This window comes from Leptodactylus fuscus, chromosome 1, assembly GCF_031893055.1.
Source record: "Leptodactylus fuscus isolate aLepFus1 chromosome 1, aLepFus1.hap2, whole genome shotgun sequence".
Taxonomy (NCBI): domain Eukaryota; kingdom Metazoa; phylum Chordata; class Amphibia; order Anura; family Leptodactylidae; genus Leptodactylus; species Leptodactylus fuscus.
Window position 1 is genome coordinate 209,455,073 of NC_134265.1, and position 20,001 is coordinate 209,475,073.

At 43.5% G+C, this 20,001-nt stretch overlaps 1 protein-coding gene across 1 annotated transcript in view; it reads left to right on the forward strand.

Annotated features, from left to right (window-relative positions):
- LOC142214095 (phospholipid-transporting ATPase IK-like) overlaps positions 1-20,001 on the forward strand; it is a 164,883-nt gene that overhangs the window by 31,672 nt on the left and 113,210 nt on the right. The window contains exons 6-7 of the mRNA XM_075282847.1: positions 2,659-2,720; positions 9,614-9,686. Coding sequence (XP_075138948.1) covers positions 2,659-2,720; positions 9,614-9,686 — 135 coding nt within the window. The remainder of the gene's footprint in view (positions 1-2,658; positions 2,721-9,613; positions 9,687-20,001) is intronic.

Sequence of the window (20,001 nt, forward strand, 5' to 3'; positions counted from 1 at the left end):
TCACCGCCGCTCACGGCCGGACCCGGTCTGTGCTTTGCGTCTTCTGGCATGCAGAAGACGGAAAGCACAGAACGGAAGGCTGAACGCAGGTGTGAACCTAGCGTAACACATACACAAATAGGTTAATCACAGTCGGAATTCATCTAACTTTCTGATGTAGAGGGGTGACTGTTGTGCACATTTGGAGAAAGATCCAAATCATGTCTTGCTTGACACATTGTTTGTAGGGTGTGGCAGGGCACTTAAGCCCAACAGATTCAATATAACTCACACCAGTTCTGACAAAGCGACATCCTCTTCATAAATCTGTCAGTCCTTGCACCATTATGATACACCAGCCTTATTAGAGCTGTCCCTTTGAGTCTGTCAATAAAGCAATACAATAAAAGTAGGATAATAAACAATCTACATGCAAAATAACTCCCAGGGCTTTAACCGATTAAAGAATTTATGTAATCTAAGACTTCACAAATATATACCAAAGATGAGTACTGTATGCTTGTTATTGCATATTTGATAGGAGTGCCCAGAAATTAAATCCCTATGGGTAGCTATGCAAAACTTAGGCCTTATTCACATGAGGTCTGTTGCTGTGTGGGCACATATCCCTGGCTTGCAAAGCTAAGAGGGCCCTACTTAAAGGGAAGAGCTAGGCAGCAAGTTACTGACCGGAACATAAAACAAAAAATAAATAATAAATCAGAAGCAAGGGCTAGGCAGCGGGATACTACTGAAAAATGGTTGGTGACATTTTAGAATTTGTGAACGAGTGTCATGCAGCCATATAGTGGCCCCCAGAATATTGGTGGGCCCTAGGCACCACAGTCTCACACTGACTGCAACGCTATTCAAATGCTGCAGCTCCTTTACAAAATTTCAATGCAAAGCATTTTTTCTTTTTTTTATGAGGTTATTGATAGACACAGGGTAATAAATATCTTTTTTCACAGGCTTTTGTAGAATAAAACTGTCATCAATAGCCACCCTTATGGGTCTATTCCTAAGAAAATGAGAAGCCCTGCATTTGGCAGACTTTGGCACACTTTTTTTTGTTTTTGTACAGTAAATCTAAAATTTAATATCCTTGGCACAGTTCCAGAGTGTTACTATTGCTTAGGCTTGTTTCCTTTGTTTGCTATTGTTGTGAGTGGTTTTGGTATATTGGGGTCTATCCATCCATAAAGTGGCAGGTGGTGGCAAGTAATTGTGTACATTTGTGATTGCAGGGGACACTTCACTCTTGTGTAGCCTTGTGTAATAGGTGATTGTGGGAGGGAGTGTAGAAGCAGAGTTCCCCCTTATATGGTTGCATCCAAGGGTCAAACGTGTGTTTATGGTGAATGAGGTGTACAGATACCTGACAGAATTGGTAAACAGCAAGTTGAATATATCTACATTATAATGGTTTGTTACAGTGGGTATAGAATGCAGCATCAATAGAATCACACTTGAAACTGGCAGGCTTAACATTCTATTGATGTTTAAAATTCAGTATAATAACGCTACCTCTGGATCCTGAGACTGTCCTGGATCACTGTACTCTCAAAGGGTCTCTGGGCAGCAGTTAGTCTAACCTTCCCATCAGGCTGGGGCAAGATGGCACCTTCGACTTCTGTGAAGTTGCTGGGGCTGCTGATGCTAGAATGTAAACCCTGCATGTTCTTTCTAGCTTTGCATCAGGATTCTCTGGAGCTGAGACCAGCAGTCCTTAGTGGCCCAGGGAAGAGGCTGCTGTGCTACAAGCACTCCAAAATGATAACATGAATTGGCCTTATCCAGCATGCAAACATTTCAGTTCATCATCTTGGGCCTTTCTTAAGCAGTGTGTACAAGCAACTACACAGACTGTAACAGTCTGGGTCTGGTTCGGAGTCTTAAGTTGCTACTACTTGGAAGGTGACTTCCTTGCAAGGCTGGTAACGTAGTCAGGAGGATGCCAGTGGTCGATGCACAAGGTGAGCGTCAGAGTTGGAGGAGGAGGAGGAAAATACCGTAGTCAGGAACAAGCCAGTGGTCAATGCACAAGATGAGCATCAGTATTTGCAAGAGAGAGGAGAGCACAATAATCTCGAAAAGTATGAATTGCAAGGCTGGGTTTATATAGGAAGTTCAATCAGAGTAAAGGTTAAAGCAAACCAGAGATGTGGTCACTGAAACTAAAGGTACCAGAAACTAGGCTCAGGAGCCGTCTAGGAGGTTGAATAGCTCAGTTAGAAGAGCTCCAGCCTGGGCACTGAAGTCCCTGGGTTCTAGTCCTGACACAGACGTGCACAGTTATAATTGCCAATTACTAGATCTCAAAGTAAATAAAGAGCCAAGAATTTATTAAACCTGGCATTTAAGGTTTGCTGCATTCTTAATCAAGTATCTAACTATAATTATTAAGAAGGTAATTATTAAGTTTATTATGAAAGCCTCTTAATAATTTTGGTGCTTTGCGAATGGTCCTGTGCTCAAAAATTTAAATATATGACAGTCTGTTGTTCAGCTATGACTCTTGACTGTTATCTTATATGTTACAGTAAATGTCCTAGGCCATTGCACCCTGCTTTGCACCATTCACTGTCTTAAAAAGTGGTGAGTGGGGTAGAAAAGGTGTAAAGTGACATCACTGCAGAATAGACAGACACAAAATAATACTTTAATCTTTTTTTTCAGGCACGGCACAAAAGTGACAAAGCGATAAACAACAGGCCATGTGAAATACTTAATGAAAAAAGGTTGGTTTTTGTTTATGTTTCTCCATAATTGTAATATTTATCGGGTGGTATGCCTTTGGCAACAGTATTTGTTAGCTAAAACTACAAGTGGAACATACACAGAGAAAAATCATAGTGGAAACATTTAAATCAACCCTGGGCATGGGATTTCAAACTCGGAAATCTCATTCAATTTTCTAAAATCATTGCAGAACCGCCAAGTACCATTGGGCTTTGGTATCAATACAATTGGGTTAGACCACTCACTTTTGGACTCCTCAATCACTCCCAACTCCAGCATGTGTTAAACCTCAGCTGACACTACCTCCCTACGTGCCTCTGGTATTCTGTAGGGTTTGAGGTTTACTTTCCTCCCAGGTTCTGTCTCTACATGGTGCTCTATCAGGTGGGTATACCCTGGTAGATCAGAGAACTTGTGTCTATTCTTCTGCAGGAACTCTCTTGCCTCCTATTGTTGGGGTACTGAGAGGGTCTCATTCACACGGACTGGAGGGATTGCTGGCAATGAAATACCCACCTCTGTATTTGAGGCCACCAAGGATTCCCTCTGGTTCCAGAGTTTAATCAAGTTCACATGGTAGATTTGAAAAGGCTTCCTTTTCCCTGGTTGGTGAACTTTATAGTTGACTGGCCCTACTTTTTCCACAATTTCATATGGGCCTTGTCATTTCGCTAAGAACTTGCTCTCCACAGTAGGCACCAAAATAAGGACTCTGTCCCCTGTCTAGGACAATCTTCTCCACCATCTTTGCAGGGGTACAGGTGTCTTTTTCCAGGCACTTTTTCACCAGGTGAATCAGGTCGTACATTTGGGATCTGGCAGGCTTGTCTATATGGTAGCTCTTGGTATGTACCCGCCGGGCATGGACAGCAGTGGTTACCCCCAGCAGAGCAAGAATTTCCACCTTTAACTTATCATAGTCCTGGACATCTTGCTGGCAGAGGTCATAATAGGCCTTCTGGGGTTCAAATAGGGTGCAATGACGTCTGCCCAGTCAGCAGCTGGCAGTTTCTCCCGTTCGGCCACTCTCTCACACACAGGCAGGAAGGCCTCCACGTCATCATCTGGGGTCATCTTTTGCAAAGCTCTTTGCATAGCCTGCTTCTCATCTCTGTGCTCCATAGGTCTCTGCAGGCCAGTGACACCAGTCTCTTTAAGGAGTGTAATCTGCTCCAACAGTAAACGGTTGGTCTCCTGATGCTGCACATTGGACTGCACGAGATGCTTCAGTATCTCCTCTATAGTCCAGTTTTGTATAGCGGCAGCAGCCTTTACCCAGGACATGAAAAAAAAAATTTCTCCAGCAAGGACTGGACATGTCTTTGCCCCTAGCAACCGCTGTGTGCCCGTGTCCTCCACCAATTGTCAGGGTCTGGGGTTGCTAGGTGGGGTGGCATAGACACACAAATCCAGTTTCTTTTAGTCCAAAACAAAGGTATAAATTATTTTCACTCAAAAAGGTAGTGCAGCAACAAAAGGAAACAATACAAAAATAAATACCTGCCCGGCTAGGCTCTAACTAAACATAGGTTACCTCACCTAGAATAACAGAAATCCAAAAGCCAATAAAATCATTCAGGACACAGCTCCCAAAAATATGACCTCTCTGTCAGCTCTCCAGCCAAACTCTGCCAAAGTGTTGCTGCTGGAGCTGGCTTCTTAAGCCTCCTTGACGAGCAGACTCTCTGCAGCTGAGTCACTGTCGGAACCTCCCCAAAGTGTGGACTGGAGGGGGGTGGAATCCAAGCCCAAGGTAAAAATCCAGCCCAATACTGAGCATTTACCAAAATGCTCAGCAGACAAAAGTTGTCTGCTGAGAACAAACATTCCTGGAGTTTTCTCATCTCACCCACCTGAGTAGTCTGGGTGAGATGTACACCCCCTCCATTACCTGACCAGCCATCGGCTTACAGAAGATATAATTGAAATAAATTATATTTGTAAAGGCAGAATGATTAACCCCGTTGAAGGAGTTCCTATTGTGAAGGATTTAAACTTCTAGAAGATCTGTTAATAACCAAAAAAGATGCCCCTTCCTGTGATCTAGTAGACATAGAGGAACCAGAGTTCCTAGGTGGATATTTGCAGTGTTATATCTGCCTCTCCTTCTAGTACTCCCTCTCTGTTGTTGTGATGTATAGTTAGGTTTATAGGATCTTTCACTCATGGATTCGATCCTAATGACACAGGTAAATATTGTCATGATCGAGTTTCAAGACTGGTGGAGAAATACTTCACGCCACCTTTAAACCTGTACAGATTTATAGTTCTCATGGTTTCTCTAGGATTTTTTTCCTTTTTTTATGCTTCAATATCCTGCCTGTGGTTCTGTAATGCTATGTCAAGTTACTTAATTGCACTTCAGCTGTTTCCACTTATTTCTGTAAGATATTAATGTTTTTTTGCAGAAATGTAATGGTTAGCAACATAATATTGAACATTTATTAAGTCCAACTCCAACTAATGGAATCGAGCCTTATACCATCTACACAGTCTTGAAGTTGTCATTGTTACTTGTATACACTTTGGTTATTTATGATGTTTTGTTTATATGCATATATTTACCTCTATTGTAGAGGAAGGTCAGTTTTGACCAGAAAACTTTTTACTACCATTACTGTGCAATCTGTACTCCATTGATATCTTACAATGTCTGTGGCATACTGCACATTGAGTGTCAAGTCTGTTACAATCTGACCTGAAACAACAGAACATTGAAATTGATAACTGACTCTTTAGCTCTTGTGGCTCTTGTGATAAGGTTGATAATTTTTAAACAACTTTTCTGTTGAAAACTATTGACTTTTCTTTTGCCAAAGCCAAGAATGTCTACAAAAAGAATGCAAAATATTAAGGATGCTCTTATACTTGGACCTTCTGCATTCCTGGCTTTGGCTCAAAAATCTGCAAGCAAAATCTGTAACATAAAAAGCCACAGTTCAGGCAGTCAGATCTCTGTCCCCAGGAGTGTTTATCGATAAGAAACACAGGGGGCAATCTAAATGTTTCTTAAGTATCTGAGACTACAAGTGTTCAAGTTGAGGAAAAGATGCAGGAACTTTAATGGACTTTCTCTGTGCAATCTTTGCAGGTTTTCCCTTCCTTCCTTATTTCTGAGTCTACCCATTGGCCCAGAATTAGAATTCTGGTTATAACCAAACTGATGTAAACATACAGTCCTATGAAAAAGTTTGGGCACCCCTATTAATCTTCATCATTTTTAGCTCTAAATATTTTGGTGTTTGCAGCAGCCATTTCAGTTTGATATATCTAATAACTGATGGACACAGTAATATTTCAGGATTGAAATGAGGTTTATTGTACTAACAGAAAATGTGCAATATGCATTGAACCAAAATTTGACCGGTGCAAAAGTATGGGCACCTCAACAGAAAAGTGACATTAATATTTAGTAGATCCTCCTTTTGCCTCTAGTCGCTTCCTGTAGCTTTTAATCAGTTCCTGGATCCTGGATGAAGGTATTTTGGACCATTCCTCTTTACAAAACAATTCAAGTTCAGTTAAGTTTGATGGTCGCCGAGCATGGACAGCCCGCTTCAAATCATCCCACAGATGTTCAATGATATTCAGGTCTGGGGACTGGGATGGCCATTCCAGAACATTGTAATTGTTCCTCTGCATGAATGCCTGAGTCGATTTGGAGCGGTGTTTTGGATCATTGTCTTGCTGAAATATCCATCCCTGGCGTAACTTCAACTTCGTCACTGATTCTTGAACATTATTCTCAAGAATCTGCTGATACTGAGTGGAATCCATGCGACCCTCAACTTTAACAAGATTCCCCGTGCCGGCATTGGCCACACAGCCCCAAAGCATGATGAAGCCTCCAAATTTTACAGTGGGTAGCAAGTGTTTTTCTTGGAATGCTGTTTTTGTTGGATGCCATGCATAACGCCTTTTTGTATGACCAAACAACTCAATCTTTGTTTCATCAGTCCACAGGACCTTCTTCCAAAATGAAGCTGGCTTGTCCAAATGTGCTTTTGTATACCTCAGGCAACTCTGTTTGTGGCGTGCTTGCAGAAACGGCTTCTTTCTCATCACTCTCCCATACAACTTCTCCTTGTGCAAAGTGCGCTGTATTGTTGACTGATGCACAGTGACACCATCTGCAGCAAGATGATGCTGCAGCTCTTTGGAGGTGGTCTGTGGATTGTCCTTGACTGTTCTCACCATTCTTCTTCTCTGCCTTTCTGATATTTTTCTTGGCCTGCCACTTCTGGGCTTAACAAGAACTGTCCCTGTGGTCCTCCATTTCCTTACTATGTTCCTCACAGTGGAAACTGACAGGTTAAATCTCTGAGACAACTTTTTGTATCCTTCCCCTGTTGAACAATCTTTGTTTTCAGTTCATTTGAGAGTTGTTTTGAGTAGCCCATGATGCCACTCTTCAGAGGAGATTCAAATAGGAGAACAACTTGCAATTGGCCACCTTAAATACCTTTTCTCATGATTGGATACACCTGGCTATGAAGTTCAAAGCTGAGTGAGGTTACGAAACCAATTTTGTGCTTCAGTAAGTCAGTAAAACGTAGTTAGGAGTATTTAAATCATTAAAATGATAAGGGGACCAAAATTTTTTGCATCGGTCAAATTTTGGTTTAATGCATATTGCACATTTTCTGTTAGTACAATAAATCTCATTTCAAGCCTGAAATATTACTGTGTCCATCAGTTATTAGATATATCAAACTGAAATGGCTGTTGCAATCACCAAAATATTTAGAACTAAAAATGATTAAGATTAATAGGGTGCCCAAACTTTTTCATAGGACTGTATGTGTTGTGTCTGTCATATACAGTTTAATATGTGTTTGTACTTACACAATTCATAGTACTACTTCTCTTGCCCTTTATAGGCACTTCTCTTGTCCTATATTCTAGGTTTAATTTACAGTATCAGATCTTATTATACATATACATATATACTTTTTCATAGGACTGTATATCATCCAATGGCAAAGTTTGCTAATACTATATAACATGAAACACATTAGATGGCTTCATAGTTAAAGGGGTTGGCCACTTTCAGACCAATATTGACAAACAAATGTACAATAAAAAGATATACAATTTTCCAATATACTTTCTGCATCAATTTCTCACGGTTTTCTAGATTTCGGCTTGCTGCCATTCATTCTTTTACTTTTAGAGCAGGGGCGGGCAATTAATTTTCCCATGGGGCCTCATAAGAAATTGAAACTATGCTAGAGGGCCGCGCCACGGCAAATTTAGCTCCACCCACTTCTACATTGACTCCGCCCATTCCCAATCATCTTTCCATGTGCCCCCACAAAGTATTATCCTCCTATAGTCACCCGTACATTATATGTCCCCACATTATAATGTTCCCTTTCAACTGCCCCACAGTATTAAGTCCCTCTCCTGGTGCCCCAGTATAAACTGGTGGAAACTAGAGGGGACACGAAACTGGAGCAGCTGGAGGGGGACATTAAACAGTGGGGGGTAGTTGGAGGGGGACAATAAATTGACAGCTGGAGCGGGACATGAAACTGGGGGCAACTAGAGGGGGACATTAAAATCGGGAAGTTGGAAGCAGACATTAAACCGTAGGGGTAGCTGGAGGGTGACATTAAACTGGGTCAACTAGAGGCAGACAGGTCCCCCTACAGCTTCCTCCACGGTTTAATGTCCCCCCAGTTTAAGTGCCCTCTTCATCTACCCCCAGTTTCATGTCCCCCCCTCCATTTCTCCCTCAGTTTCATATCCCCCTTTATTTGCCCCATTTCATGTCCCCCCCTCCATCTGCCATCTCTGCCCCAGTATAACATTCCCCTTCCATCTCTGCCCCTAGGTCACTGAGACACACACAGACAGACAGACACATATAGACACACACACATACAGACACACACATATAGACAGACACATTAGACACACACATACAGACACACACACACATACAGACACACACATATAGACAGACACATACAGACACACATACAGACACATATAGACACACACACAGACAGACACATACACATACAGACACACACACATACAGACAGACACATATAGACACACACACACATAAACAGACACATACAGACACACAGACACATATAGACACACACAGACAGACAGACACATACAGACACACACACATACAGACAGATACATAGACAGACACATACAGACACACACACAGACAGACACATATAGATACACACACACACATAGACAGACACACACACACACACATACAGACAGACACATATAGACACACACACACACATACATACAAACACATAGACAGACAGACAGACACACACACTCTCCACTCTGCATCTCAGTACCTTATGACACACTCCACATGTCTCCATCTTCTGCCGGCAATAAGACACGCCCCTAGACACGCCCCTCTAGACACGCCTCCCTAGTCAAGCTGTGCGCGCCGGACTGAATCAGTCAGAGGGCCGGGCTTTGCCCAGGTTTGTTCTAGAGGATAAAAGCCTGACCATGGTCATGTGATTTACGGTCCATGGTCATGTGATGAGCACACAGGTGCCGCTCGTTACAGTCACAGCACAGTATTCAGACTTCTGCCTGGTAATCAGCTGTGCACCTGTGTGCTCATCACATGACCATGGACTGTAAATCACATGACCATGGTTAGACTTTTATCCTCTAGAAGTAAAAAGAATGAATGACAGCAAGCAGAGATCTAGAAAACCGTGAGAAATTGATGCAGAAAGTATAGTGGAAAATTGTATATCTTTTTATTGTACATTTGTTTGTCAATATTGGTCTGAAAGCGGCCAACCCCTTTAAGTAGTGGAGGCTGAGGCAAATTTTCTTATTTTCAAATATACAAAAATATTTTTTTTTTTTTGTCATTCTCCAGCCATAGCTTCTCTTGGAATAAATGGAAGGACATTCAGGTTGGAGATATTATTCGACTACAAAAGGATGACATTGTTCCAGTAAGTGATATATCTTTTAATAATCTATCATGTCCAGGGCCTGGAGAATGCATTTTTGTGCCATAGTAAGGTGATTTCCCCTTATAGTCCATAAAAGTCAATGCACATGTCATAATGTCCCTGGCCCAATGCCTTGTCTACAACTTTTTAAAAAAAAAAAAAAAAAAATATATATATATATATATATATATATATATATATATATATATATATATATATCATCATCTGCTGCCTGCCACTGATCTTCAGCCTGTTCCCGAATATCACTCTGCCTGTATCCTCTGGTACCTCGTACCAGAGTCAGAGTCAGTTTGATCCCTGGTCAGTAGCCGCCTCTCCCAGTACCCCTTAGGCACAATGGATCCACACCTCCACTACACATTACACTGACCATACATAGTGCCTCTGTAAGTAGAATTTGTGAGCACTCTTTTGCATCCTGGAATCACATTAATCAAACCTCCAGGCTGCAAAACAATGCAACTTTAGTGCATTTATTTAAATACATTGCAAAAGAATCATACCTGCAGGGAAAGTACATGTGCCTGTCGATGTTTTACAGTTGTAGATTTGGTCTTTGAAGCCATCCCCGAAAGTGTTTGTAATTTTATAGCAGATGAAGAACCATTACAAGTTTCAACAGTATCCACCAATTCTGCATTCTTTCCACCTGTGAAAAATTATTTGCCACTGTCAAAGTAAAGGAATGAGTTTTGTAATCAATATTAAAGAGTTAAAGTGGTTATCTGGCTTCTAGTATTGATGGAATTGCCCTAAGACATCAATATTATCTGTACCGATACAATACGGCTCTTGGTAATGCTTAGACCCATTCATTTGGGCCTAATCAGTGGTGGAAAACCACAACAGAATACTGATAACCCGCACCGTGATCCGGGGGCAGAAAATAAAGAAGAATCCTAGTCAGATGTCCGCCTCAAATTCCTCTTTACTTCCTGATGTGTGAACAGGTTCTATATACTTGTATGGAATAGCCTGTGTTACTCTTCACTCCAGTAGGTCTCCCTCAGCAAAAAAACCACCCAATTTCGATAGTTTTTTTGCTGCAGTGTGCATTAGTTACTCAAAAAGGGGTGCACTGGGGCTCTGTCGCCCAAGGGCCCACACAAACCTACAGCCGAACCTGATTACGATAATGCACGATCCCCTCCCCAGGGTGCAAAACCAAGCCAGTCATTGAACACTTCAGTGACAAATTTGCTGAGTCTTACATCCCAAAGCAGAGCATTTCTATAAATGAGTCTCTGATTAGTTTCAAAGGGAGGCTTAAAGTCCACCAATACTTGCCACATAAGAGCACATGAGAGCACCTCAAAGTAAACACACAATTTTAGTTTTTATAAGGGCAGGGGCATCAGAATTGAGCCCCCAGACGGCTAGGAGTTGTTGGTAAAATAATGTGGGATTTACTGCACCCACTGCTGGACCAGGGTTATCACCTCTAGGTGCAGACTTGGACTGGCCCACCGAGCTACTGATGAATCCTCTAGTGAGCCCCTTGCCTTTAGGTGGCCCTACCAGACCCCCACTACTTTTTTAAGTTTGTGCACTTATACTTGTATCTTCCCCACTTTACAAACATTGCATAATTAGTTATTGTCCATATGTAGTTTCCAGTGTCGATATTTGATCTGTCGCCTCTACAGTATTATGATAGGTGTCGAGTTAGAATTAGGTTTAATTTTTGACTGTCTCTGAATAGAATTGTATTCATGAACAATCTCCATTAAGGTTATTTCATGTGCAGGGGCAATAACTATTGGCAGTTTGCTGCAGTACTAATAGTTTTCTGTTGCAGCCCAGTTAGTGAACAAAGCCATTGTTTCTATATTTACCTGACTTACCTCCTAAGCTGCTATATTGGTCACTATGGGCCTGCTCCGTGTTGTTTAATGGCAAGGGGGCCTGTCCCTGCTTGTTATTGGTGATGTGGCGTGACAGGAATGGGCTCTCTCCATATAGCAGTGATTGCGAACCTTTTTGAGCCCGAGTGCCCAAACTGCAACCCAAAACCCAATAAATTATCCCAGATTGCCAACACAGCAATTTAACTTTAAAAATCTGTGGATCCACAATTGTGGCCCTACAAATTACAGTTGTGTGAATGGGACTTTACAGAGCTTGTACGGAAAGGTAAAGGTGTGTGCATTTGGTACTTTTGAACAATTAATGTTCACTACTTACAGCACACATGATCTGTTTTACAGTGATCGTGCAATGTTATTACTGCCTGTACTAATATCATGTCTACTATAAAACAGATACTGTGTGATAAATAGTGAGGGGACCCCACACAGTACAATCTGCCCCACAGTGTCCCCATCGCAGTACAATCTTCCACACAGTACAATTTGCCCCGCAACGGCTCCCACACAGTACAATCTGCCCCGCAGTGGCCCCCACACACAGTACAATCTGCCCCACAGTGGCCCCCACAAAGTAAAATCTGTCCCACAGTGGCCCCACATAGGATTTTACCTGTATACTCCACAGTAGCCCCCTCCCCACACATTATTAAATGCTCCACAGTAGCCCCTCCCCACCCAGTATTAAATGCTGCACAGTAGCCCCCCACCTCCCCACACAGTATTAAATGCTGCACAGTAGTTCCCTCTACCCACACAGTATGAAATGTTCCACAGTAGTCCCTCTCCCCATACAGCATGAAATGTTCCACAGTAGTCCCTCTCCCCATACAGCATGAAATGTTCTACAGTAGTCCCCCTTCCCACACAGTACACACACACACACTAATATACTTACCTGAAGAGGCACTGGGCGTCCTTCTCCTTTTGACTGCGGGCACTGATGACTTACATCATCACGCCCGCGCCAGTGCAGAGGTCACATTTTGCAGTCAGTGTAGGCCATGCAGACTAGCTGGTTCAGCTGAACCAGCTGAAAGCAGCACAACCAGCTGAAAGCAGCGATCGCTCACTAACTGGAAATCCTGTACCGGATTTCCCATTAGTGAGCAATCTGGGCGACCGCACGCGTGCCAGCAGAGGGGGCTCTGAATGCCCTCTCTGGCACGCATGCCATAGGTTCGCCATTACTGCCCTATAGTGTGACCTGAAAGGTGGGTTTATATACCCAGCATTGATGCCCGCACTCCACGGAAGTATATTACTCCCAGGGGCTTATCCAGGGAATCTAAAATCCAGTTTGGCATAACCAATTTACCTATACCTTTGATGGGGTATAACATTACATGGCAGAAACACTCTTGGTGTTCTAGGTGTTTGTATTTATGAGTATTGAGTTTACCACTTTCAGGATTCTGTTGCAGTTAGTTAATGCAGTGGGCCTTTAACCCTCACTGCATCTAAGGAGAATAAGCTCTATAAAGTGAAGTAGTTATGAGATGGAGATATGGGAAATTTGGGTTTAACCCCACACCTACAGTAGTCACAGGGAACCCCTAAGTCTTTAAATGCAGCAGTGTACAATTTATATCTTTATATCACTATATGGCATGTATGCCATTTTAATTAGATATGTACTAAAAAATATTTTTGAAAGTGTGAAATAAGAGGACACATACCAATTTCTCATTTTTTTCTGAGTTTAGTAGTGGGGATTCGGTAATGACCCCTATTAAGTAACCTATCCTCACTCCTGCTCACTGCAGTCCTCTTCTTCAGCCTCCAGGGTTGCACAGGGTCCATTGAAGGCTGAAGAGGGAAGACTAAGAGGAAGCTGTGAGCAGGAACGGGGATCAGCAAGTGAATGCTTCCAGTTCTTCTAGTTCTGTCGATTCAGTTGTTAAAAATTCATCCAGATTACAGAATTAGGGAGAAATGGTGTCCTGGCCTGATTCTGCTACTGGTAGAGCAGGAAGCCTGTGGCTCTACCACAGGCCATATTGAGCATGAGTACTCAAGCTGAGTATAAGTACTTACCCGTCTGCTCTCCAGCCACTCCCTCTCCTTCCTGCTGTTGGAGCTTGAGTAAGTAAGTAAGGCGATGGCCATTATATTCTGTAAGGGCAGTGATGGGGATTAATATCCTGTGCACGGGACATTATGGTGTGGGGGGAAATTAGGGAGAAATATTAAAGGTGTTGTCAGGACTGTCAGTGTACGGTCTATCCTCACAATAAGTCGTAAAAACCTGATCAGTAAGGTCAGGGTGACATCTAGACCCCTGCATACCTATCAGCTATATGGAGCTTCTTCTGTCGCCTATCCTGTACATAAAATGGGCCAGGAGCAGAAAGCTGTCCACTGTATAGGGGCACCTTCACTGTTTCAGCACTTATTGAAGTCAGTGAGGGCTGAGCTGCAATGAAGACGTCTAGCCACTAGACAGGGGACAGGCTTAATTTCATTATAGTCTATTCTCAGGCTAGGTCATAAATATCTGATTGGTAGAGGCTGACACCTGGCCCCATGAGCTGTATGGAGCTGCTTCCAGCACCCATCCTGTACACAAGATGGGGCAGGAAGCTGATAGATATAGCTGATGTGGTGTAGTGATTGGGTGTCAACTGCTACCAATTAGGAATTTATTGCCTATCTTGAGGATAGACCAAAACAAAATTAAGCCTAACCCCTTTAAAATTACCCTTAATGGGGGGGGCGGAGCTTGGCGGCTGAGAGGAATGGACGTGTGAGCTCTGAGCTCCGCAAACACAGCCCACTAAAGCGACATTTACAGCGACTTTCCCGGGCTAACTGGCTTCCGAAGTGACGGGTACAACATCCTAGTACGGCAGGATGCCGAAGAGGAAGACTGCCGGGGCCAAACCTCGCAAACTGACGGACTTTTACTTCAGACCTACTGGGGAGGTGAGTCAAGATGGCGCCGCTTCTCACTCGAGCTCAGGCTCTAAGGCCTCCTCGCCAGCGAGCCGTTCTCCAGAACAGCTAGAAGCGATACGCTCTGCTAGACATACCCTGTCGACAGCGGACATTTCACTACCGCCAACTCCCACACTTGACTTACCTGGATCGGATGATCAGCATCGTAGTGCTAGTAGTGGTGGGAGGCCTTCGGTCTCACAAGATGGCGGCTCCCCGTCCTCCTGCACTGCAGGGCAGGCGACATCTCCCTCCACCAGCCCTCTCAAAAGACGTCCAAAAATTACTGAATCTCAGATTAATGGCTCTGATGAGGACATCCCTGGTGTTGATATGCGAGAGGAGATACTGGCTGACTTTCCAGTTTCATCGAATCTACTCACTGAATCCTCTATGAAGTCTATGCTTACGGCATTTTACACATCTCTGAAGGCAGACATGTCACGTATGATTACTCCACTAGACCGAGATATGGGTGAAATGAAACAACGTACTGCACATGTTGAATCCAAAATGGCTGAATTTGCTGCGTCACACAATGAGCTTATTGACGCTCACTACGGCTTGGAGAAGGAGGTAGTTTTCCTTAAGGCTAAGGTGGCAGACTTGGAGGATAGATCCCGCAGAAATAATTTGAAATTCAGGGGCATTCCTGAAACTGTATCTCCTAAAGAATTGACTTCTTATCTACAAAAATTTATGTGTACACTTATTCCGGGTCCAGATCCTGTGGATGTTACCATTGATAAGGTGCATAGGATTCCCAGACCAACGCATCTACCGGACTCTGTTCCTAGGGATGTTCTGGCCAGGATTCATTTTTATCGCACTAAAGAATTAGTTCTTTTAGCGACTCGCAACCTGGACTGTCTACCTGATCCTTTTGGAACTATATCCATTTTTTCAGATCTTTCTGCTTCTACTCTACAACTGAGATGTCAATTTCTTCCGATTACATCTACTTTGCGCCATCATAACATCTTGTACAAATGGGGATTCCCGGTTCGCCTTGTAATTGTTAAGGATAACCTTACACATGTGATTAAATCTTTGGAGGAAGGGAAGTCTCTCCTGAATCGTTGGCAGATTGATATTGTTGTCCCTCCAGAGAAATCCCTGGTTCACCCAATTTCAGATGGATGGACCACTGTACGCAGGTCTCAAAAGAAACCACCCGCGGACTCCATTGGATAAGGGCTAAGTTTTTCATATTATGGAGAGTCCTTTCTACTGGCGGCCTTTGTTGGACTATTTCCCCCTTTTGAGTCCTACAGCTGCTGGTCCGCTGTATTTTGCTTTGCTTTTTGTTATCAGCAATACAGCACTGCTTTGCACTGTCTGGTATTTTCTTACCTGTTATTTTGATGTAGTATGTTTTTTCCTTTTTCTTTTTTCCTGTTCTGTTTGTTTTAAGTTTAGGTACTGGTCTGCTTCTGATAATGAAGGTACATGGCAGGAAGTGTCTCGGCCACTCTTGATAATCGGTGAATTATGTGCGGAAACGGGTATAGCTTTTATTCTGTTGTTTAATGGGACTTAAAGTTTTTTCTATGAATGTCAGAGGGCTGAACTCCCCCCAAAAACGAGCTCATTTATGGAGAGAGGTTCGAGCTCAGCACTGCGACATTCTGGCAATCCAGAATGTGGTCCAACTCTAAATATGTCATATGACCTTGAGACACTTGAGGAATACCTACTCGATCGAGTACTACTCGCTCATCTCTAGTAACAACGTCTCTCAAGAAGAATGAGCTGAACTTCTCCCACAGCTCCTTGTATACAGTTGTGTCCGCTTCCACTAGATACGGAACAAGATTGAGCGGGAGTAGCGGTGAAGGTTGTGGAATCAGTTCATCCTGCAAGTCCGTCCAGGATTTTGAAGCCGCTGGTAGAATGGGGCAGGAGGATATGAGTTGTTTCGAAAACAAGTGGGGAAACCACAGAACAGCTGGAAGAGGAGAAGCCAATCCCCTTTGCAGTAGTGTTGCTGGCAGTGAGGAGGTAAGACATACAGCCAGGTCTGTTCACCAATTCAAACGGATGGCCATATAGTAGTTTTATACGTTGGGCATTCCTATGCCACTCTGTCTCTTTCACTTCGTCAGTTGGGCCCAGGACATACGGGGTGTCTTACGCCACCAGTTGAATCTGGTGAATAGACTTATTAAAGACCTTAAAAATGCGTTTGGAAGAGCGATAGGTAGCATTGCCATTCGATATAGAATTTTCTTTATCAAATTCTTCCTCCCAAACCAAGATAATGGAAGGGATTCATAGGCCAGAAGGGAACGTCACATCTCCTGTATCAAAGGGCGGAAAGTTTATTTCGTACAAAGAATCCAATGAGGCTGTTAAGTGTATTCCAAGGTATTTGAACGCAGTGTTAGACCACAGGAAGGGTGTGACCTTTTTCAGAGATGAGGTGGCAGCAGAAGATGGGAGAGATACATTCAGTACTTCAGACTTGGCGAAGTTGGCCTTATAGCCCGAGAGAGTGCCGTAAAAGGTTAGAAGCTCCATCAGAGCGGGAAGACTTTCAATCGAGTTTGTGACAATAAACAGAACATCATCAGCATATGAAGTGGCATGAAAGGTCTCACCTCCCAATTGCATACCCTGTATTCTCTGATCTTGTCTTTCTGCCTGCAGCAGGGATTCCAGGACTAATATGAAGAGTGTAGGCGATAATGGGCAGCCCTGTCTGATCCCATTGAAAATGACAAAACTCTCTGAGAGTATAACATTGACCTTCAATTTCGCCGTGGGTTGGGTGGGGAGTGAGAGAATTGCAGCTATAAACCGCTCAGGTATTCCAAAGTGTTCCAGGGTGGCCACAATGAAGTCCCATGCAACTCAAGCCTTTTCGGCGTCGACACCAAACAGAACCTACGGGATTTTACTATTGTGGCCAAGGTGGATGCGATTGGTGGTTTTAACCCCTTAGATACTGCTGTCAAACATGTTAGTGAACAAGTTTAGTGAAAAGCCTGAGGGTTCAAAATGGTCATATCACCCCTAGATGAATTCCTTAAGGGGTCTAGTTTCCAAAATATGGTCACTTTTGAGACCCAAACTACCCTGCGTCCTTAAGGGTTTATCCATCTTTCTAATATTGATGGCTTGTCCTTTGGATAGGCCATCAATATTACATATGAAGGGAATGGGTTAAACAGCCAGGACCTCTGCAGATCAGCTTTTCTAGGACAGTGCAGCCTCAGGTAATGTTAACAAACCAAGAGCCATGCTGCTCACTTGCTATATAGAGTGTATTGGTGAGTTTATACAGTGCAGTGATGCACAATGAATGGCAGGTGAGCAGCATGGCATTGTTATTATCTCTAGCAATGCTGTCTTGGTACAGCTGATCTGGAAGGGTCCTGTTGGTGGACCCCTAGAAGTATTCCAATGTTCAGACCTAGAGATCCCAAGCTGACATTGTCTATGTGGATAACGTTTAAACCAGCATCCCACTCTTAGTGCCTCAGTTCCAGAGGAACTGCAGCTTGTGTTACTGTGAATAAAAAGCACTTCCTAAGGCCCCATTCACATCATAGTTCAGGTTTCCCTTTGGGGATCTCCACTTAGGGACCCCCTGAACAGAAACCTAAACGCATTAAAAAGTGGTTACCTAAGAAACCACATAGACCCCATAGACCAGGGGTGGGCAATTAATTTTCCCATGGGGCCACATGAGAAATTGTAAATTGTTCTAGAGGGCCATGCGCGTCGCGGCAAATTTAGCTCCACCCATTTCTCTGCTGACTCCGCCCATTCTCAATAATTTTTCCATGTGCCCCACAAAGTAAAATCCTCCTACAGTCACCCTAACATTATACACCCCCACATTATAAAGTTTCCCTCCAAATGCCCCACAGTATTAAGTCCCTCTCCTGCTGCCCCAGTATAAACCAGTAGAAACTAGAGGGGACATTAAACTGGGGCAGCTGGAGGTTCCAGCTACCCCCCTATGGCTTAATATCCTCCTCCATCTGCCCCCTAGTTTAATGTCCCCCCTACATGTGCATGAAAGGGGCTCTATCAGCAAAATTATGCTAATAGAGCCCCACATATGCGTGAATAGCCTTTAGAAAGGCTATTCAACCACCGTAAAAGTTACATTTAATTGCGGTCCCGGTTTTAAATAAAAGCATTAAAACATATATGCAAATCTTAACGATGCAATGTCAGCTTCGGGCACGCCTGCCTCTTCTGTCTTCTTGTAGTAACGCCCTCTGGTTCCGTGCCTTCCGGCTTCTTCTCTTCAAATCCCGCGCCTGCGTAGTAGCGCTTCTCTCCGAAGCGCTACTGCGCAGGCTCACTCGCCATTTTACTTAATGGCAGTTCGCGAGTGAGCCTGCGCAGTAGTGCTCCGGAAGGAAGCGCTACTACGCAGGCGCGGGATTTGAACAGAAGAAGGCGGAAGAAGACACGGAACCAGAGGGCGTTACTAAGGAAGACAGAAGAGGCAGGCGTGCTCGAAGCTGATGTCACATCGTTTATCCCCGCCCATGGTGCACGTTCGGTAAGATTTGCATATATGTTTTAATACTTTTATTTAAAAACGGGACCGGAATCTAATATAACATTTACGGTGCCTGAATAGCCTTTTTAAAGGCTATTCACGCATATGTGGGGCTCTATTAGCATAATTTTGCTGATAGAGCCCCTTTAAGTTTAACTGCCCCCCTACATCTGCCCCTAGTCCCCCCCTCTTGCTCACACTTGCTGTCTCTTCTCTCTTTATCATCCAGCAGCCCCCATAGTGGCTCCGCCCACTAATGAGTCATAGCCTATCCTGGTGATAGGCTGTGATGACATCATTCCAGGTCCTTGAACATCTGCCCCCAAGTTTAATGTCCCCCCTCCATGTGCATTCAGTTTAACTGCCCCCCCTACATCTGCCCCTAGTTCCTCCCTCTTGCTCACACATGCTGTCTCTTCTCTCTTTATCATCCAGCAGCCTCCATTGCCAGCAGCTTACAGAAAGCACACAGTCCCGTGTGGCTCCGCCCACTAACGAGTCATAGCCTACCCTGGTGATAGGCTGTGATGACATCATCACAGGTCCTTCAAAAACCTTCCACTAGCTATGTGGATGGATAGAAGCAGTCAGGAGGCCGGATGTGGCCCGTGGGTCGCACTTTGCCCAGGTCTGCCATAGAATATAATGAGGTCCATGTGGTTTCTGTTCGGTTTCCACATGAAACATGTGGAAAAAAAAGCGCTACACATTTGAAATTTTTCATACAAAACTCACATTACAAGTATAATACTAACATAGTAACTAACTTGGATAGAGGACCCTGTCCACAAAGACTTACAATCTATGAGAGAAGGGGAATAGAGATAGTAGGTGAACATAGAAGTTAGTCAGATGTCGGTGTAGTGCTTGTGTGTAATGTAAAAACCAACACACTTCCTGCAAGGCTTTTAGAATATGAGCAAGCATATATATATATATATATATATATATATATATATATATTATTTAT